Source organism: Teleopsis dalmanni, chromosome 2, assembly GCF_002237135.1.
Source record: "Teleopsis dalmanni isolate 2A chromosome 2, ASM223713v2, whole genome shotgun sequence".
NCBI lineage: Eukaryota > Metazoa > Arthropoda > Insecta > Diptera > Diopsidae > Teleopsis > Teleopsis dalmanni.
Genome location: NC_051847.1, coordinates 71,537,704 through 71,560,724, shown reverse-complemented (window position 1 = coordinate 71,560,724; position 23,021 = coordinate 71,537,704). Strand labels below are relative to the sequence as shown.

The 23,021-nt window shown below is 30.9% G+C and overlaps 1 protein-coding gene across 2 annotated transcripts; it reads left to right on the top strand.

Moving 5' to 3' along the window:
• The first annotated feature begins 16,136 nt into the window (after positions 1 to 16,136).
• Positions 16,137 to 20,573, top strand: LOC119681093. 2 transcript variants are annotated; one of them, XM_038094168.1, is made up of 11 exons: positions 16,137 to 16,279; positions 18,126 to 18,209; positions 18,473 to 18,556; positions 18,625 to 18,813; positions 18,874 to 18,911; positions 18,988 to 19,032; positions 19,107 to 19,340; positions 19,396 to 19,458; positions 19,638 to 19,694; positions 19,767 to 19,894; positions 20,201 to 20,573. In XM_038094168.1, exons 1-11 carry the CDS (start codon positions 16,215 to 16,217, stop codon positions 20,558 to 20,560), a joined length of 1,347 nt encoding a protein of 448 aa, XP_037950096.1. In that variant the 5' UTR covers positions 16,137 to 16,214; the 3' UTR covers positions 20,561 to 20,573. The 2 variants fall into 2 exon arrangements, with proteins under 2 accessions (XP_037950096.1, XP_037950097.1); XM_038094169.1 differs by lacking the exon at positions 18,473 to 18,556.
• Positions 20,574 to 23,021: the final 2,448 nt, after the last annotated feature.

Genomic DNA, 23,021 nt, shown 5'->3' with positions numbered 1-23,021 from the left:
AATTGGTGAATATTTAAAAAATTTTGAAAGGGTAATATTATATTTTACCAGAAAGGTAAGTGTACCTGTTTTTGACAACTCCATTTAAGGACAAATGTAATAAAGTATTCAGCTTTGTATCTACGTATATTCATAAGATGCACTTCGTTTCCATTGAGATTATTTACTGAAACTTAAAAATACTAAATAAGCTATATTTTAAATTTAAGCGATATATTTAAATACTTTCAAATATATATTTAATAATAAATTAAAAATTAATTTAGAATTTATTATAGGTGTAGTAAAAAAAATTCATTATTTTTACGTGAAATTTAAGGCCTTTTTGCTGTAGTTAGAATGATCCGATTTAAGTCAAATACACGTCATTTTGATCGATAACTTGTTGCGATTTTGAAAGTAATTTCATTATGCTTCTCTTAAAGAACTTCTCGTCTCTATAAACAAAAAATTGCAACAGTCGATTTTCACAAGACTCTCTGGAACTGAATTTTTCATCAGAAAAAGCATCTATCGTTCGCCATGCACAGAAACATAATAATCATTTGTTGCCAGGTCTGGACTAGCAGAAAAACTTACCAACCAAGCTCCCGGAGCTTCTGGTGAGTAGATATCGATATACGTGGCGTTTACTTAGTGAAATACAATTCCTTTCCTTTTGCCAAAAACTGGAAGTTTCTGGGCAATTGCTTTCTTCAGACGGTCCAAAGGTCCAGTTGTTAACAGTACAGTTCCGAGTTAAGAGTTTTGTCGTAGGGGTGCAGCTCATAGTAGATAATTCTCTATCAATTCTACTAAACACACAGCAAAACTTTCCTGGCCATCAATTCTTGCTTGGTTGTCGTTTCAGCCGGCGCACCGTGGTTCGACTATTAACGCTTTCGCTTGATCGTTATGTTGTCGGTAATTATTCACTTTTCATCATCAATCGTCAACCGTTACAGAAATGGGTCGATTTTGTTGTGAATCAGTAGCGATTCTTAGATGAAAATTCAGTGTATGAGGTTTGTTTTTTCATTAGCTCGTGTGCCACCCAAACATCGAGCTTCTTTTTGTATCCAGCCTAATTCAAATTGGAATCATTTGGAACCAACAGATTTTGTGTAATCTTCAGCTCTTTGGCAATCGAAACAGTGCTTATATGACAAGAGCTGGGGGGACTCGACAAATTTCATGATTCTAACGACATTTTCGACAATTACCCTATCAGTGCGTGATGCATTTTTGATATCAAAATTATCGGAGCGTAATGAATGAAACCATTACTCATGATTGGCTGTTTCAGTATTAGGACACATTTTCAGTCACCTGACTTGCGTTTTCGCATTTATCAAAGAAAAACTGTAAAATACGGTGCATTTTCTCTTTGCTATATCTTTCTCTTTGCTTATATCCATAAAGAAGTAAATAAAAATATTTAAACGTAGATTTATTAACTTCTTGACTATTGTGGTAGAAAAAAACTATTCTTCTTTTTTTTGCTTTCTTTAATATATCAAAAGGTTATAGAAATGGAAATGTTCACTATGGAAATGTTTGTTAAAAGTAATCCAATATAGGAACTTTATGTTAAAACAGATTGTAGATTGTCTCATTTTATAAAACAATCCATGTTACACATTTTCCCCATAATAATAATGTTACTTTCGGTTATACTCGATTGTCATTTCAAGCATAAAAGAGTTATTCAAACGTTCACTGAGTACTGCATTGTATTTTTAGAAATAGTTGAAGAGATTATATTAAAATATATTGATTCGGAAGATATATAGAGTCAGGCTTTTATACTATTGCGTGCGCAAAATTTAAAAAGTGCTTTTAACCACTGAAAATAAATAGACTTATTTAACAATATTGAATTGAATTAAAGAACTTTTAAATACATTGTGACCGAAAAGTTTCCGGAAAATTTTAAATAAAACGCAAAATTCTTAATCTTCATCAATATTTATTTTATCTCCTTCAAAATATGCTCCATTAGAAGCGATACACAAATGCCAACGTTTCTTCCAATCATCAAAACATTTTATAGGCGCTTTCCGGTATGGCTTTGAGTTCCCTCTGCGAATTCTGTTTTACGTCTTCTATGGATTCAAAACGCGTTCCTCTGAGTGGTAATTTGAGTTTGGGAAACAGGAAAAAGTCACACGGTGCAAGATCAGGTGAATACGGTGGCTGTTCGATGGTATTTATTGAATTTTTGGCCTTAAAATCGTTGATAATGTTGGCTCGGTTGAGGTGAATCGGAACAATCCGTGCGTTATCCTTCCACAATTTGTCCGTTTACGTCGGATAGCTCTCACGACCGATGCCTAGCTCTCGTGCTATCTCTCTAACACTCACATGAGGATTTTTGAACACGATTTCCTTTGCCTTTTCAATGTTTTCGTCGGTGGTAGAGGTCGAAGGTCGTCCAGAACGCGGCATGTCTTCGACGGTCGTACGACCGTCCTGAAAGGCTTTGTACCACTCATAAACTTGAGTTTTCGATAAAACTGATTCCCCATAAGCCTTTTGTAGCATTCGCAACGATTCTGCACACGAAATTTCGTTCGAAAAACAAAATTTGATGCAAACTCTTTGTTCAATATTTTTTTCCATTGTTTTTTTCGCAACGCACTACTGAGGTGAACTGGTTTCAACAGCTGCCGTAAACGAACTGTCCGACAGATCGCGTTTTTTTTGCAAGTAATTAGTACAGTGCTTGCCAAATAATAACTTAAAATATCGAAAAATATACAGCGCGCGAATTTTAAATGAGAATTTCCGAAAGCTTTTCGGTCACAATGTATATTTTAATAAATATTTGTTTACAATTGGCGAACTTATTATCTAAAATTAATTTTCTATTAAATTGAGCAATAGCCCTTACTTCATATAATTTACAAATTTCTTTCATCAAGGAATATTTAATATATATTATAAGACAATATTTATTTTGAACAATTCTAAATTTTGATTAAATGAGTTATCGAAATTTCATTATTAATTAATTTAATTATTAATTAATTTAATTATTAATAATTTCTTTTAAATTTAATATTGCAAGATTTAAAAAATTTCCTTATTGTTTGAATTGAGTTTTGGATTTAATTAATTGATTTCTGTTTATGGGGGCTGTAAAAATTCGTGAAACACCTTGCAAATTATTCCTTTTATGTGTCAGTTCACTGAATCATTAAAATGTGTTCTAAACTTTAATATTATCTTTATGTATAATTTTACTTTTATATCAAAGTCGAATGTTATTTCCTAAATGTTCTTTTACTTTTTGTTTTTTATAACTCGGCCGTAATTTATTTCATTCTTCTACTACTTTTTCATACATTATGTCATTGCTTGTATATATTTTATCTATTATAGAGGTTTCGAAAAGTAGTGAACTACAAGAATAAAAAATTTTTCGTGTTATTTTAATTAATTGAAATTGAATATAACGAAATCTAACGAAAAAATAACCAAATATATTAATCGTCAATATTCATCTGTGCAGAAAGTTATAAACAACTTCAAGGAGACGGGTACTTACATTTCCAAACCTCACACTGGTCGGCCTCCAATTCTGTCAGGTAGAGAAAGACTCAGAATTATCAACCAGATGAAAGTATGAAAGAATATGAAACAATTAAGTTTTGTAAGAGAGCATATAAATAAACCTATAGTTATATTTTGAATATTTGGAATTAAAGGTAGAGAACTTGTGTGAAGAAAATCATGTACAGCCTATGATAAACAAAACTTAATTCCAATGGTGAAACATGTTAGTAGGGACGTAATGGTTTGGGGGTGTAAGGCAAGTAATAGTGCCGGTAAACTTGAATTTTTACAAAATACAATGGCCAAATATAATTATCTAAATATTCTAAAACCAAATTTGAAAAAAAATTCAAAAATATAAGGGCTTGAGCCAACCTTTGTGTGTCAGCAGGACAACGATCCTATGCATACAGCAGGCATTGTATGGGCTGTTGTATCATGCTCCCAGACAACTCGAACACCAGCACAATTTGGAAAATTAGATTCGCCAGTACACGATTTTCACCAAGGATATGTTAGGAAACATAATCAAGAAAGAATGGCACAAAAATAAACGCACAGAATACTACAAAGCTGGTTGAATCAATACGAAGACACTTAAAAGAAATTAATAAACCCAAAGGTTTTTCTACATGCTATTAAATTGTAGATTTCTGAATTGTGTTAATCTAAATATTAAGAATTGGACGCAGACCTTTTTTGCTTTGGCATATAATTGTGTTAAATTTTTTTTTAAAGAATAAATGTTAATTTTTTATGTTTAAAACAAATCAGAAAATAAAAATTCCTTATAACATAACACAATGAGCCAATAGGAATAAGTGGATTCCTTTGAATCGCCTGTACAGTCTCACATAAACAGATACAGATTTTTAATCTTATATATTCATTTATATTCACATAAAAGAATGAAAATTGAAATCGTTGCAGAATTAGATGTAGCTATTATATAGCCAAATCAGACATACATATTTTTGTTAGTTTTTTTATTTTCGGATGTATGTACCTCAAATTTGGAACTTAAGTATAATGTATAAAATACAATCAGTATTATAACAATAGGAATATAAGAAAGTGAATTCTATAAGTCGAATTTTTATTTTAAGTATATATATATTTTGCTGTTAGGGGAAGTCCCTTTTTCCAAACCAAATGTTCAAGTTTTTCTTTCTTACGTTGCTTCTTTGTGCAAGTGCCAGTCGCTGGCAGTGTGATTTTAAGTAAATAAAATAACTTCCAATGCTACTCTTAACAATTATGGTATATTGAGCTCGACAATGAAATTTGCACAGATGACGATATTATTAAGCACTATAGCTCTAAATTTTTGGATCCAATACTAAGCGCAACGGAAAGTGATGATGAGGGTTCGGTGGATCTTGTTCATCAGCCTTCCAAGTTGAATGATATAACAACTGATGATCACTATAAGGCTTGAAATAAAGTGGAATCTGTTTACTGAAAATAAGAAAAAAAATTAAAGTCTCAAACCGTAATTTCTGAATATTTTACTTCACTATAACTTATGTGCTTTATTTGATTGCAAATAAATAAATTTCTTAAAATGTAATTCTAGTTTCTTTGAATAATAAAAAAAAATTCTCTAACTCGAAGTCTCCATAAGTTGAACCTTTTCTTTGCAAAATTGAACTTCGAGATATGGAAGTTTAACTGTATTAAACTTTTGGAGATAATTACTTTAAAGATCTAAAATTTTATTCATGTCATGCTGAAATATTTTAAATTCTCTATATTTTACTCTCTCTTGATGAAGTCATTATAGATGGTAATATAAAAATAATATTATATTAAAATGCTTGTACTTATAATATCTAATTTTAATTGTAAGAAAGCAATACACTAACAGATACTACAACTTCCCATTGTATGAATAAAATCCAAGCAAAACCTTATCGAAGAGTTTGGAATATTTATAACAATTGCCAAATAATTGTAACCAAAGCCATAGATGATCTATTGCCATAACTTCTTGTTGTAGATATTTTAATTAAGAATTTTAAGTGCAAAAATGGAAAATTTATGTTTGAAATAAAGTTATGGACTTACAATTTAGTTGTGTTAAATCCTTTTAAAACATTTGAAAATTTCTAATTATACGCAAACAAAAAACAATAGCTATATTCTTAAGCTTTTGAATAGGACACACAAAAAAAAAACAAATCCACAGAATGCTAAAGTGATAATGAAAATCCTTAAATACCACAGAAAATTCAATGAAGTACACAAAATCCAGGCACTTGGAGTGGAAGGCCTTGGGGCAATGATAATATCACTTCGTCGTTATTGTTAAAAAGTTTCTCAACGATTGGAAAATGAAATGCAGAGTAGCTTAAGCTAGTTTCACTTGAATAAATGATAACAAATACAATAACAACAATAACAACAACAATAACAACAACAGCAACAATAAACAATAACAAATTCAATAACTATAACAAAATGTGCAAATAACAACAACAAATAAACCAACACAGGACAACAAGATGACAAAAGTACCAAACAAAAACAAATACAACCTGAGCACATTAAGCAAACAGGAAAATTCTGGAAAATGCAAATGTTGCACTAAAGCTTATCTGTGATGTCACAAGCTACACCAACTATTGCACGTTGCCAACAGCATTTTACTCGTATGCTGTTGTGGATGATACAAACTATTCCATACAGCGTTAAGTGAAATAGTTGCACTACTAACGCAGGACATAATCTTTGTTGTACGGTTACGGCTACTGCTACGGCTTATTTATGCTAGAAGCCAATTTATCCTTTGTCACAACTTTTGCGTACATGTAAGACAAGCTGTTGGCACATAAACATGCGGTGCTGTGTAAATATACAAAATGATATATCAATGCAGCCCAGTAGACAGAGTGACGGACGGACAGATATTCAAGAGACGGACAGCAGCGTTTGCACTGAGACGGCTATGAAATGCAACCATAAATAGATCAATAGTTAAGTGGAATGTTGCTTTTGCAGGAAATTGACGATTTAAACTGGGTAGAAGTACACAGGGCTTCAGCAATTTTCCTTACATGACTCCGGTTGATTACATCGCTGTGTATGTACGTTGAAATTTAATTAAATTTGTTACTGTTAAAGGTTCTCCTTAATGAGAAAATCTTAATTATTCAAAGAGTTGTACTTGCAAGTTGGTTTGAATTATAAGAAATAACGAATAAGCGAAGGAGAATTTCTGGTTAAAAAAAATTTGTTAAATGAAATGGATGGGTAAAAGTAGTACTTCGTAACAGGAGACAGACCTGCATGTCCTGGACGCAGATTACACAAATGGAAATCTTAAGAAACTAACAGCAATAGGGAAGAAGGAAACAAATAGGAGGTAATAAGGAATACTTACGTAGTCCCGAGATAGGATAAGATTTTTAGGAATAAGGGGGAGTGATTTTATTCCGTGCGAATCGGTTACTCACGGGTGTGCCCGATTATGGTCAGTGCGTAGGCATAACACTCCTCCTTGCCACAAAAAAACAAAACAAACCAAAAAACAGAAACGAAAATAAAATGGTTAGGTAAAAGTGGTACTTCTTTACAGGAGACAGACCTGTAAGGCCTATACGCAGATTACACCAAAGGAAATCTTGAAGAACTAACAGCAATAGGGAAGAAGGAAGCAAATAGGAGGTAAGAATTAATGCTTACGGAGTCCCTAGGTGGGACAAGAATTTTAGAAATGAGGGTAAGTGATTTTAGTCCGTGCGAATCGGGTACTCGCTTACGAGGGTGCCGGGTTATGGTCAGTGCGTAGGCATAACACTCCTTGCCGTAAAAAAAAACAAAAAAAAACAGAAACGGGAACCACATGTGTGGGATAAGCTAGAAATTATTAAGATAAAAAGTCCAAGTAATCACCAAAATTAACACTATGTTAATTAATTAATATTATTAATTAATACTAATTATTTAATACGTAAGTAGAATTGGTTGGCGTCAATGCTGTAATGCTGTTTGGTTATTTTCTGTCCCTAATGATTTTGTAACAACGAAAGCATTGTAACTTTTTTCTAAACAAATTAAATGCTAAACAAATTAAATGAATACCATGCTAAAACGACAAACTATTTGTCGGACAATTTTCCATTACCCCATGTGAAGTGATGATAGCCAAATGGCGTTAGGTCTGAAGAGTACGGCGGGTTTGAGAGGATGTCACATCCAAGCAATTTCAATGTGACTTTCACTAATTTTGCTGTGTTAGACGGCGCATTACCGTGTAACAAAATCACTTTGACCGGGTTATTGAACAACTCCGATAGTCTTTCGATCAATGTGTGATTCAAATAAATTACTAGTTGGCGATAGCGTTGTGCATTAACAGTTTCGACAGGCTTCAAGAGTTTGTAATACACAATATCGCTTTGGTAATACCAGGCACAAAGTATGATCTTCTTGCCGAAGCGAATCAGCCTTGGTGTTGAAGCAGTGACTGCGACTTTCTATTTAACGTTCATTTAAGCGACCTAGAAGCAATTTACTTAGTTTATCTATCTTATATTTATATCTATATATTTTTCCGGTACACTTTTGTAAAGTGTTCTTGAGTTTAAGTTGGTTCCTCATCAAATAAGTTCTGAAATTAATCGTTTTCACACTTCTGTGGACTACCAGATAATGAGAAATCACATAAGTTTTAAGACTTCTTGATTAGTCTTCTCATCTTTTATTAAATTACTTAACACTGAAAGAACTCACTAACTATTTACATGATGTCAGCGGTATACCTAGATCCTTCAAATGTTTTAAATGATTACCTGACGCACCCTGTCTAACAAATTCGCCTAATTTGCAATTGTTGAAAATATCCTGGACCAGTAATACTAGTTAGTGTTAATTAAAAAATTAGAAAGCGACAGGAATTGGGAATCTATATATTTGTTTTTGAAAATCGAATTGATTTAATATATGATAGAACAATAAATAATAATAGAAGTCTTTGCTTACCATTGATTAACTGTGTAGGTAAGGTTAGGTTATGCTGGCAGATCAAAACGACCATGCGTAAACCATTAAGGTCCATTGCGATACTAGATCACAGTCTTATTTCTAGCGATAGTCTGCATCACTTAGGATGCGAGTGTTATAATCGAATTGTATTAAGAGTTTAACAGCAACCTCAGGTATATGCTTCAGTCTTGTAAAGCTGACAGTCACCAAGTAATTTTTTCGAGTTGTCGAGAGAATCGGGCAGTTACAGAGCAAATGCTTCAGAGTTTCCTTTGCATCCGGCTCGTTGCATTTCCTGCAAGCATCGCTGCGAATTAAGTTTTGTTTTGCGGCCAGACAGTGTGATCTGTCAATATACCAATTAATGTTATACAATTCCTTCGACTAGACGATATAGCATTCTTGGGATACTTTTACTCGTATATGTGTCAAAAGATGATCCTAGCTCTTCTATAGTTGGAATGCAGTTGGAGTATATTTATTACAGCTCTTCCAGTTTTCGAAAAATATTATTCTATACTATTTGCTAAAAATATTGATAATAGTTTTCTATAGTATTTTAGAGATTTTATTCTATATTACTACATATATGTGTGTTTCCCTATTAGAAGAGAAATAATATTTTCTTTACTAATTTCTAAAAGAAAATTAAATTTTTCATTCAATCAAAAATCTCATTTTAATACATATATTTAAATATTTATAAATAAATGCATAACCCGAAACCCATTCATTCATGCTTCAAAAACCAAGAAATATGTATTTAAATACGGCTTCAGTAAACTTAACCCTTGGTCTGATCTGACAACACTTTTCAGTAGGCGTTCTAATGCGATTGCTGTATTATTCCATCTACACTTTTCCGCACTTTTGTACTCGACTTAGCCTCATGGAGTTGCTTAGTCCTTGCAAATTGTTTGTCTTAAATAATGCGCAAAAATTTTTAAGTTTTACTTACCAGGACCACAGTTGCTGCGGCACAAAACTGCTTGTTTTGAAGATTATCGTTTTGTTGTATTGATATTAGTCTAATCCCAGGATAAACCGTATTAGGCACATAATGAATATATTATTACAAACAAATACAAGAATTGAGACCAGATTTGCATGGTTATGTAAAACGGTACTGGCTGGATACAAGTGAAATAGGTAACAGGACGTCTGGTTTAAATTTTATGAATTGATTTTCAATTTGTTCATAAAGGATATTTTTGCACTGCATTGCAAACACAATGCACATTTTTGCACAACACAAAATTGCAATTTTGTTTACTAGGCGTTTATTCAACTGACATCGGATATTTATAGTCACCATTAACACAAAAAATAAAAGAACACACATATACAAGGATATGGCAAAAGGATGTAAAATCCTTCTAAAAGGATAAAAGTTTTAAAGCAAAGCAAATCATTTAAATTGTTTAAATAAACTTTACAATTCGTATGAATACACACGCATGCAGGAGCTGTGAAGAGCAAATTGCAAATTGCTTGCTTGCTGCTTGCCATTTGCGATTTTACTCGGTTGATTGCGTCTTTGATTGTCTGGATGGACACTTAGTAGTTGGTTAGTTGGCCAATAATGTCAAAGTACATATATGCGATTACGAGTATACCACGCGGTACAGAAATATTTTGCAATTTTCAATCTAGTCTGCAAATCCATTAAATACTTAAATTGGACTATGGTTGTATCTGTGAAGTAAGCTGTAAATATCTACTCTTTAAAATGCAAGTAACTTATTAGCATAATTTTCTTACTGTGTTCTATTCATAGTTCTATTGATAGAGAAAATTCTCTTCATTAAGAATTGATTTTTCTGTTATATATAAAACGCTGTCCTCACAATCAACACCACACAATTGTAGTATCAATCACAGTGCATCTATGTTCTTTGCTTATTTTTGCTTTATATAAGCACTTAATTAAGAAGTCTATTGCATTGCTTCATTAATAATACAAACAGTTAAACTTTCTCATATCTCATAAGCAAAAAATGTTCTGTCATTCTAGTAATCATTGTGTCACAGCCAAATAAATATTATTTGTCTGTGACTATTTACTGCAACTTGATAAATTAGAGACTAAATAAGAGTTGAGACCTCTTAATACTATTCGAAAAATAATACTACAGAATCGTACTGAAATATACCGAAATCTGTCCTAAAATGCTATACATGTGTCATATTAGAACGAAATTTTAAAAACACATCTTATATTAGAACAATCTATCATACAACAACTTCTTCATATTAGTAAAAACGACTTTACAAGTGACAGTATACCATAATATTATAACATTGAGTGGAGTACCATATCCACTGATCATGTATATTGTGCTACGCAGGCCATGCCGTACTGATAACAAATTGTCACCTTTTCGAGGAAATTTAATATGGAGATCTCAAAAAGAGGAAGAAAAAAATTTGTTAATACGAAAGATCTAATCAGGTATAATCTTGAAGTAGACCGCACTACGTCCGAGTAATTGCTATTATGTTCAGATTTTCCAGGATCAAGTTTTTCATTAATATAATTCGATAAGTCAGAGTAAGATGTACATAAGAAACTAGTATGTAGAAATACTTAACAAATATAATATGGAGGAATGTATTAAGGATAGAACGTAATAGCTATAAATAGCCATATACATAATAGCCATAAAGTCGATGATCGAATCCTTCCTATGCACTACAGAAACCATACTCTTTGATCCGGTCCCTAGAAAACGCATATACGATTATATCATAAATAAAGTAATCCCTGAAAACATGAAAATGATGAATATTGTCCAGTTGATAAGAACAAGAGTTAAAAATCATTGATTGGAAGGACCATATTTTCAGAGCAAAGTTCATGAAATTTGTGAGAGTTTTGACACCTTGCAGATCCACATAAATAACCTGGGAAGACTACACAAATGACGGAAAAACAGCTGTATATTGACTTCAATAGAAAGAAATCGATATATATTGCACACCTATATAGATATGTGTATGTAATTTAATTTGTATATAATATAGCATAAAAGTTATTGACGAAAATATTATTATGTCAAACTTATGTGGTATGAAGAAACACCACTAATAAAAAACAAAGCAGCAGAAAATAAAGTATTTTTAAAAGATTTAAAATTTAAATAACCTGGAATAGTTTAATAAGTAAAAAGGACTGTCAGTAACTAATCACATATTAGTCCATAAAACAACCAGTTCTTGTCTATGAATACGTTTTCATCTATTCATCATTAATACGCGATGGCATATTTCTATAAGTGGATTGTGCAGGAGTTGTCACAATGATGAAATAAAATCCATCAATCACTTTCTATGTCTTTGTTTGTGACTTCTATGTCCTTGAGATTATCTTCCCACTGACCTTATAAAGATATTGGATTCAGATTTTTGGGATCTCCTGCGCTTTATGTAAAAGACAAAATAGTTTCACAAGAATAATGTATGAAAACGATTTAACCCATCTCTCACAAACAACTTTGAAGTATAATATATATATGTTTTGGAATAAAAATGGTAACAGTTGTATTAGTACACTCCACATAATCTAACTTACCAACGGATGTGAAGCATGGATTTTTAAATCACACGATATAAGTTTTTAATATACCTATTAGAGAATTTTAAGAATAATAAATCTTAATGCTACTGAACATACCCAGAACGATAAATCACGAAATCGATCATACAATATAAGGACGAATTTTATGTAAAAGAAAACACTAAAACTCAGTAGTTTAAATAGCTAAGATATATGAAAAGGATGCATCCTTCACAGGTGGCAAATAACGCACTTTCGTGAAAATGGAATGGAGTACATCTCGAAGGCCCTTAGAGAAAGAGATGGTTGGAAAATATAATAGACAATGCTAATAAAATAAATGTGCGTGATTGAAGAACCGTCATTTTAAATAGTTCAAAATAAAAAGTAGTTGCATTTGAAGTACTCGTTTATAAGACACTGTAATGCTGAAACACTGTAATGGACTATCTGAATTAGTGTTTCAATTCAGATAGGATGTAACAATGATTGTGCGAAATCTCCTTACATACAATAGTACAACAGCAATACTTACATAACTTGACCTACGGCCCATTTTTTATGGTGTCCATAGCAGAAATTATAAAAAGAAGTTCTTCAATGCTAGATAGATTCTAGTCATATTTTTAAATTATATTAAATTATTAAATTTTTATTTTAATTATTTCTATTCTTATTATTAAATAATTTTTTAAATCATATTTTTAAATTATTTCTTGGTGTAATTTTTTTTATTTTAAAGAACAAATATAGTTACAGAACAGAACAATTCATATAATTAAGAATGAAGTGCATTGAAGTTTTCGTAAACTTTCTGCACGCAATAGAACTTCCAACGCAAAAAAGAAAAGAAAATACAATACGTATTCAACGACAGTAACAGCACTTCCACAAAATAAAAATTGTAAAAAACTAATGAAAACAGATGGAATTCTATTTTTGGACGATATTCCAACTTTAATACCCTTCACACAATCTGTAGGTATATAGCAATATAAGCGCTTTAGATCGATTATAATCAATATTTATACTGCTATGCCTGCATTTGGCGTTTGAAGAAGACTGATATAGTTTTCTAAAATGACGTTGAGTAGCACCTCTCCGATGTGAGGAAAGGTGATACCTCTCAATATCAAATATGTGTTTAAACAGAGCTACTCCTTATAGTGTGAGTCTTCAACTCAATTTTGGAAATGAAAGTTTTAACATTAGGTTAAAGAAAAAGTGAAGCGTATTGGTACACAACTTTTTAAAAAGATGTGATGCTGGTCACGTATGTAAACGATATTGATATTGGTGGTCTGAGCACCTGATCTCTCAATGCGGTTTTTTTTTAACTTATAAAACTAGACAAGAAACAAGATTCAATTAACAAACAAATCTCCTGCGCATCTTTAAACCTATTTTACTGTTCACTAGAAATTTAATTAAGAATCACTTTTTACAATATATACTATTTTGAATTTAATAAACATAAGATTTATAAAGCCTTCTTTCGTGAAAAAAATTATTCTTTACATCTTCTAACACGCCTGTCCAGCTGAATGGTGCAGAAGCTTGGACAACTACCACAGAGATGATGAGGCATACGGAGTGGTCGAGAGATAAATCAATGGTTTTGTACATAGAAATAAGTATCGAATTAGAATCATGAATAATACGACCATTGCCATGAAAAAAATATCTCACCTACGTAATTGAGATATGTAGATTTAGCGCCTTGTGTATGTCATGCGAATAGATAAAAAAACTTTGCTTAGAAAGGTTTGAACCGGATATGTTGGTGTAGAAATATCTTCCGTGGAATGACAAGGTAAAATGGTCAGTAGCCACTATCAACAAAAGAGAGTTAACCTGTGATCACTTTGGTGGCTTAGACTACTGGCCATGTCCAAGTACGATAGACGTTCATGACGCCCAGCTAAATACCAAACAAATTAACTGTCATAATTTATATGTAACATCACTTGAACTATTATGCATATTTGACTGAATTTCAAACATTTTGATAAAGTAAACACATCCTTCATGTGATAGTATGAAGGGTATAAAAAAATATATGTTAAGAGAATATTAATATATTAAAACGATGAAAGTGAATTTATTTTTCTATTTTTGTCCACATAAAAAACCAAGAAACATCTCAACTTAAAACAGGACAACAAACAGGACCAACTTCATTTACAGTCAAGTGCAGGAATAGAAAAAATCACTTAAAAACTTTTCGAAAACTTCAAAAGGAGTTGAAACCACGCATTGCTTGCTGATGCATTCAGCGTCTGTTATACTAAAAGCTATTAAGAGTGAATACTCGTAGCTTAAATGCAAAAAATCAAGAACCAAATGAATCCTGCGAAACATGAAGAAGCGTCAAGTAAAAATTGTAGTTGAAAATATAAGCTTATTAACGGTGGAGCGCAAATGGATGCGGTTTGTTGCGTAAACCATTCATTCCGTAGAAAAAATGGAAAATAAAAAGATTAATTTCAGAAACTTCACCAAAAGCCACATCCGATACCATACTACAGTTTTTCCTTTTATTTTTTTTTTTAATGCAGAAGCATTAAAGACGGAAAAATTATACTTAATGCGAAATCATTTAGCAATATATCTTCTTACTGCAAAAAATAAAAAAAAAACCATCAAGGAGCTTAAATCTATTTTTCTCATAGACCATCAAATATATTTTTTTATACCTAATTACAATTTTGAGTGCTGGGGTTTACTTATGGTATTATTAGTTAGCGTGACGCTGTTCACGATTCTTATCTTTGTTATAATTACAAAGACGAATATCTAGAGACCGGTTATATATGTTAGGTACCGGCCGTAGAGATATCCACTCTTTTTAGGATGAGTAAATCTATTGATTTTTTCATAACAAATATCACCCAAATTAGATTAGGCGTTACACAAGTGCTTATTTGCTCAAGATCTGTTTGTGACTTCAACAACAATGTGTTTCAAAAAGTGGCTATAAGCATTCCAATATCGGAACCGTCTGCGCTCAGGGAAACGTTAGTCTGCTCAAATAAGGAACCTAAAAAATTTATGAGCTCTATAGTTTTTTTCAATCTTATCATGTTCCTGAACTCATATCTGCCATACCCTACACACGGCTAAAATTTATTTTAAACGTGTCAAGCAATTTAAGGAATCTTTAATTTATTGCCATCTAGTTTAAAGATTTGAGGACTGTCTGATTATTTGAGTATATATTTATAGTGGTTGTAGTGTCTGTAGGTTCACTAAAGTAAACGTCTGCTTTCATGATTGGTTAGATCACTCCTTAATAACCACTAAAGCAATTAGCTAAGTGAACAGACTTTTAATCCAAAATCTTTCCGGAATACTTCAAAGTCAACTCTTATGTTAAGTTCCTAGCTATCTGTATAGAAGCTCAATTCTTAATTTTTGCATGCCATGAACGTATTCCACAGGGAATTCTATTCTTGGAGTATAGGGAATTAATTCAATTTTATTGTACATAAATATTAAAAATGTCATATAATCTCTAACCTCTATTCAGTGTTCATTCTTACTTAAAGACTCAATGAATAAAGTACTGCGTAAAAACAAAAGATGGTGCTTGTAGTATTTATACTTATGTAGTTCTGTTGTTATCGGGTTGGGCATATTGAATGCCCATTCATTTGAACGTATAGAGTAACTGAATTTACTGTCGATCTTTTACATATTGAAGGATGGAAGAAGGTTGGTTAATAATAATAGTTCGAACTACATTAGAATTGATATCACTTAAACATTTCGCTTTTATCAGTTTGTTTATATACTCGTATAATGTAATAACGGTACTTGGTGGGACCATCAAGCTGGAATTTTGGGACACGTGAACTTATTGAAAACAAGGCACTAAATATGACGTAAAGCCATAACAAATATACTGTAAGAAAATCCGAATAAAAGAGCTTTAACAAATAGTTGTTTATATGTCGATATAAATTTATTACAAAGGCCTTTAATTTTTTAGCAGGTAACATATCATTTAAAAGTCAAAATTTTATTATTTTAAAACATATTAAAAATAGGTAAATATAAATACAATAACAACAGTACAAATTACTGCCAATTCAAGTTTTTCCATATATTATATTTTACTTTACTTGGAAAACAAATGAAAAATTATATAACTCATTGTCCATGCAAGTGCAAAAATAGATATCTCCATCCTATTCGAAAGTAAGTAAAAAATTTCACTATTTTTAAGTTTAAAGTACAATTTTGTTTTTTTTTTAATCTATCTTATTACCCATAGACCAGTAGGTAAAAATAATACTACTACTATAGTCTATAGTCTTCTTAAGTTTTAATTGGTCTAACAAAACTGAACACAGAACAAACCCGACTAAAAATTATTTTCGTGCTACGACGAGAATCTATTTCAAATAAAAAAAGGTCATAGGAAATTTTTGAATCCACAAAATTTTTTTTCAGTACTAATTAACTGATTTCTAGAGCTAACCATAATTTTGTATTTGAAAATTTACTCAATATTACCCCCACAATAAACCTTACATCATTCCACAAAAAAGTATATAACTACATATTTTAACTACGATGGGATTAAGTGCATAATTTGAAGTATAGGCTACTGTGAAAGATATGGATTTAATATTAATAATTATACGAATACTTTCTTAAAAATAACATTTCTTGTTTTAAATTTAATCTAGAAATCTGTTTAATATATAATAATACATAAAATTGATCTTAACATATTCTGCATCAATTTGGAAGACAGTAAATTGACCTTGATATTCTGCTCTGGTTTGGGAGACAGTAAATATTTTTACAAAATTTCTCAGATAAGAATCAAGTAGTTTTATAGTGGATAATTGCACACAGCGTTTTTGGTGAAAATGAAGTTGGGGACGAATTGGCTAGGGAACCATATTGTCTCCATAAAAGCAACTATATTGTCCGAAGCCAGTTTTTGGAGTCAGCAAAAATCACTTCATAAATCTAATCAAATCGACCTTCACCAATAGAGCAAAGCACAAGTGGTTTAATTGCGAACGTTTTCGCTATACAAGACTTTAATTTTCGAGCTGCCTAGTGAAAAAGAGCAAATGTCTTTTAAATCTAAAGAGATTAGATTCAAAAATAATGATCGAAATGGTAATTGGTCATAAGACACGACGCCTTTTAAATAAATATAAGACGCATAAGACGTCTTTTACGCCTCTTAAATAAACATAAGACACGTTTACAACTTTCGACAAACGGAGCACAGTATGGCAATATAGAAAATAGCCGATCAAAATTCGTTATTTTCTAAACCAGTAGAGCTATCGAAATGAAATTTTTATGAAGCTTTGTTTTTGAGATGATCCAAATTTTGAGTAAAATTTCTTCAAAAACTATGACAGGTAGAAAGGTAAATTTTGATACCAAAAATACCTACATTATTATACACATACCCCAAGTTTTTCATGATATTCCGTCCACTGCCACATCCACTCTCCTTACAACATTTCATAAAAAATGCTTCGTTACAGTTAAAAAAAGCATTGGCACTGTACCATGAATTCACGCTATAAAAACAAATATAGAAACAATATTATATATTCTTGGAGAATGTCCTGGTCTTAGACGATATATAACAAGAACTTTCCAAAAATATTTCATCCACAAATCAGATTACAAATCAGACATCGATCTGTAAAAGTTCAAGACTTTTCTGATTACAGCTGAGGTGACGGAAAACCTTCGGTAATTAGGGATAGGGCAGGAGACAATAGTCTATAAATCGACGCAGTGTCACGAATATGTTCGAGCCCACCAAAATACAATGCAATACAAATATATAATAAATGATATATCGTTACCAAAATAAAGATATATATTTCTTAAATAAAATATAAAAAATATTTGTATTATGTATAAAGTTTTATAATTAAAGTAGCCAATGTGTTAGGTATCAACATTAGTATATGTCAATAATATGTAATATAAAAAATAATTTCATTGTATCTAAAGAAGATTCTCAAAAATTATTACTGTTAATTAACAAATTTTTTTTCAGATCAGAGAACAAGGAATTATTATTTGAACAAAATATTCACTGCGCCTGTACGTGCAAAAATCGATTTCTATATCCAGTTTATAGGTAAGTAAGAATTTTGATAATTTAATGATCTTATATTCATACCTGAGAATGTTATATGTGTGTACTGGTATAGTACGAGTACCCAAATATTCTAGAATATATATTTTAATACATTCAAAAATATACCCATAATATAGCAAATAATAGTTCTTTTGATTATTAATAATAAATTTATTAATAATTAATTTATTAATATAGTAAGACAATATCTTATTCGTAAAAAAAGTACATGTAGTTTATAGTTCAATGAATTTTTTTATTAGAGATAATATTAAAAATAAAGAGGATATCGATATGTTTGGAAAAAATTACAATGAAAAACCTTACAGTAGTAGTTCAAAATTTACGTGAGTGATCGTTTTGAACTATAAATATATATATGTATATATAATTGTTTGCAATTTAATGTGATTAGTGAAAACAAAATTTTGAATCGTGGGCCAACTGAAGAATCTAGTGAAAGTGATTCTAGTTTAGTCGCACACTCCAGTTCCAAACTTCCATCGCCAAGAGCCAGTATGAAAATAGGATATTTTGTGAATCAATCCAATGGTGAAATAACTAACCCAAATGTAAAAATTCGCTCTAATAAATCATTCAAGAGGTAAGTAAAAATTAAATAAAATATATTTAATAATAATAAAAAAACATATTTTTATTTAAGTCTTACTTTGGACGATTTTAATAGGCCAAATATTTGTAGTATGTATATATATATATATATTAATAATATACTTTTGATTGGGCAAAGTCATCTTTTATACATGATTTTTTACAGAACAAATTCGTGAATATAAACCATCAAGTAATGGCTATCAGAAAGGTAATAGATTTTTTCCTAACTGTTTTCTGAGTCATAAATAGTTTAAGGATTCGTTTTAATGAAATTTTCTTCAGAGTTAATACCTACGAAAATACCTGTATATGTAAAAAAGAAAAGAAGAGCTATAACTCAAGAAGAAAAATGTCATAAACATAAGTTAACAAATATCTCTTCGGAGAAGCAAAATACCAAATTTGAATCAAAATCGAAACCATCTAAAATGCAGATGAATTATAAAACTACTGAGGACTCTTCAGGAACAAGTTTAAGTAAAATACCCAAATATGTGATACCGAAGCAATATCAAGGTATGATCTCAGAGTAAAGTTTTATGAATACACAACTTATGAGCTTGTATAATAGAACAATATTCTAATGGAAAAGTACTTCAAGCAAAAAAGCCAATGATGAATATTGAATCAGAAGGTAAACTCCAAAAATTATTGGTTATGTGTTTATTAACTATTATAATTTGGTAAACTTATTATGACTTATTATAATAAATAATAATATCATGTCATAATAAATATCAAGACTTAAAAACTGTATTAAAACGTATAACCTCTTATGAGTAATCACTTTGAATTATTTAAACCAAACTTTAGACTATCCACCCAACATTCCTATTGCGGGTTGGATGACATCATTGGAGAGTCAACAAGGTAGTTAATATAAAGTATCAAATTATAATATTTATATATTATTTCAATTTTTCGTACTTAACAACTTTAAAGATATTGCTAAAGAGAGCACCACTCAGGAAACTCAAACTAATCCCTTCCCAATAATGTTACAAAGTAATCACACAAAACTAGACAGTTCTGTGAGTAGTCTATTTAAATTGGATGATGATTGTACACTGGTATGTATACATTAAAGCTATTCTTTAAACATGGGAATATGATATATAGTATGTCATATATGTGATAAACTTGTGGTTTTATGGAAACAAAATCTTTTGCTTTTTAGTGTTACTTCATTTGAGAAAGTAAAGTAAAACGTTTTAAAAAAATTTTTAGAATGGCATTAGCCTCTTGTTAAATTAATTGAATGAGATTTCATTTTTTATAATTCAAAAAAAATGTTATTAATTTTTAGCATATCATAATAAATTTCTACAAATATACTACATTTTAAAGTAATAATAATAATTTTTAATGCTTATTAGACGCGAAAATACAATTATAAAACAATAAGTACTCAAACCATAACTAAAAGTTCATCATCATTTACTCAAACCGTGGAGGATACAGTTCAACCGGTTAATAGTAAAGAAATATTACCTGAAGATCAACAAAATCCTATTGAAGTTGAAGTTTCAAATCGTGGTGTAATTTTGTTTGGAGCATATATAAAGTATCCAGATCTTACAAAGAAATTTTTTTCCATTTCTAAAATTACTAAAGATGCCTTCATTCCAATTCTACTAACCGCAGTGTTTTCGTTTGGACTGGGTGCTATGTTATTCAGTAGGTTCACGGTTGAAAAACAAAGTCTCTCAACAAAATTATTCAATATATTATTTTAAAAATGCTCTAGAATCTTTAAATGCTTATATTTGTTATATTTTAATTAAAATTTAGAAATATAGAGCATTATTATAATGAATAACTACTTGAAAACTTTATTTGTATTACTTTATAATATATGTGACCTTTTGTGTACGAAATATATATTTTTTAAGAACGTTAATAAAAAAAATTCTAATTTTAACAATTATTTTAAGCTTCTTCCTTATTAGTTTATATTACTCTTCAAGCAAATTTTTAATATACATTATTTCTTTGTCAATATCCAGTGATTAAATATGATAAAGAATTAGTATTAGTTGTACTACATTGTTTAGCGAAAAGCCATTTTTACTTTTTGGTACGTAGATAGAAAACTTTGGAACTTTAGTAACCTTTGTTCTGACCCGTAAAAGTTCACCCAACGATCTGCGCCAACAATACGGGAATTAGTCTACCCTCTTTGCAGTAAAAAGTTCTTTCTGTGTAAAATGTACTGTGTAAAAAGCTGAAGTAACTTGTTAACTCACTGATTGTACCTCAGGGTTTGGACGTGGTTGGGTCATCATTAAAAAGAACTTACATAGTAACAAATTCTGGAAAAAAATTAGTCTTCGTTAGTACCATAAAGGATCACATGTTCGCCACGTCTAAGCTTGATATTTTTGTAAAGCTAATACGTAGTTGTAGAATCCAGGTAATTCTTTACCATGTTATCTCTTTAATTTCGCCATGACCGTACGTAGGAAGGTGCTCATCATAATAATGAAATATGATCGTACGTAGGAAGGTGCTCATCATAATAATGAAATATTTTACAAATGTGTCCAGTTTCTTATTCTACCTATGCTTCTTCATGTTGTAGAATCGTGAACGATTTAACAGAATTATGAAGCAGCACTGGGTGGGAGTGTTCAAGATAAAGTTTGCTATATTTTTAGTCCTCTACAAGTTGGCGATTACTGCCGTCTATATAATAGTTATTTTAATATATCTATTTATTTTAAACTAACACCAAAAACTGCAACGATTTCAGGCTAATTGGCAAAGCAATCGTATATGTTAAATATTTCACCTACCTAGGTAGTGTAATATCCGCAGAGGATAGCGCAAGAAAAGATATCCTGACCAGATTTAGTGGTGGCAGTTGCGTCAAATATTGAATTCAGTAAAAATACCCTTCTTCACTAAAATCAGACTATTTAAGTGAAACATCATCATACTATTGCTCTATGAATGTGAGACCTAGCTTGTTATCGTCTTTCTTACTGGAAAAATTAAAAGTTTTGTCAACAGATGTCTTAGACGTATTCTCAAGGTATTGTGGGCAAATGTTACCAGTTATATGAAAAATGTAAATTGGAACCAGTAGCCAATTATATAAAACTACGAAAATAGCGGTGGCTAGGTCACACGCCACAGACGCCACAGAAATTTCGACAAGTTGTTGTTTGTAACCCTCAACGTAGCCGTAAGAGTGGACGTCCTAAAAACAGATGGAAATGAACATTGGAAAAAGAAATCAAGGAGTTCGGAAAAACATGGAACGATATTAGTAAAAAATAGAACTAGATGGAAGTGCTTTATTGAGACTCTATGCTCCAATGGGAGATACAGGAACTGATGATGATGATAGTCAATATTTCTCTGGGTCATAAATATAGTAAGACTAAATGGAAATATTAATGTTATTGCAAGTATTTTTTTAATAATCATATCAAATTATTTTGAATATTTTGAATATAGATATATGTGCCTTACTTTTAGCAATCAAAGCACGTCTTTAATTGAACTGTCAATATATCTTCAAAAATACTTATACATCCTTTATCAATGTACACATAATGTTAAATACTTTTGAAATAATTTTTTAAGTTATATAAATTACTCGCTTAAATGTGAAAAACTTTACTAATAAGTTTTTTATTTCAAATTTCATTTCGAAATAAAAAAAAATACTTTGGAAAAAAAATATATTTCCGAACTGACAAGAGTAGACATTTTTCGTTTAACTTTGCGGTTAGTTAATCATTTTAATTAAGTAATTTTTTTATTATTCTCAGTTGTAGTAAAAGTTTTTATAGTTGAGCGCGCTTTTATAGCACTTACAACACCTAATTTTCAAGCCGCTGAAGCTAACCAAATCCAACCGAGCTGCTCGGTTGAACGTGGTATAGCCACCCAGCAATGGCACTGCCAACTGACAGCATTTTCATGCCTTTTTGACGCTTACGGCGTTTTTGATTCGTTTTCTGTTTGTGGTTAATTATAATGTTTAGGCGGATTGTGATTGTGTCTCAAGTTTTTAAGCATTTCCTGAAATATTTTACCACCTAATTTTTTTGTGATTCTTCCCTTTTAATTTCAACGATGAAATCGCAGAGATTTCGCAGTTAATTGCGAATATTCGAAAGTAGTTTCAATCCTTGCGTTCCAATTTTCTGTGGAGTTTGTCGGCTGTTTAACGACCTCGTAAAACAA

Excerpts from the sequence above, each read along its gene's own strand:
- LOC119681093 (XM_038094168.1), top strand. The coding sequence starts at position 16,215 with ATGAAAAATTATATAACTCATTGTCCATGCAAGTGCAAAAATAGATAT. Across the intron at positions 18,210-18,472 it reads TTTCTATATCCAGTTTATAG|AGATAATATTAAAAATAAAG; the intron begins GTAAGTAAGAAT and ends TTTTTTTATTAG. Across the intron at positions 18,912-18,987 it reads TAATAGGCCAAATATTTGTA|AACAAATTCGTGAATATAAA; the intron begins GTATGTATATAT and ends GATTTTTTACAG.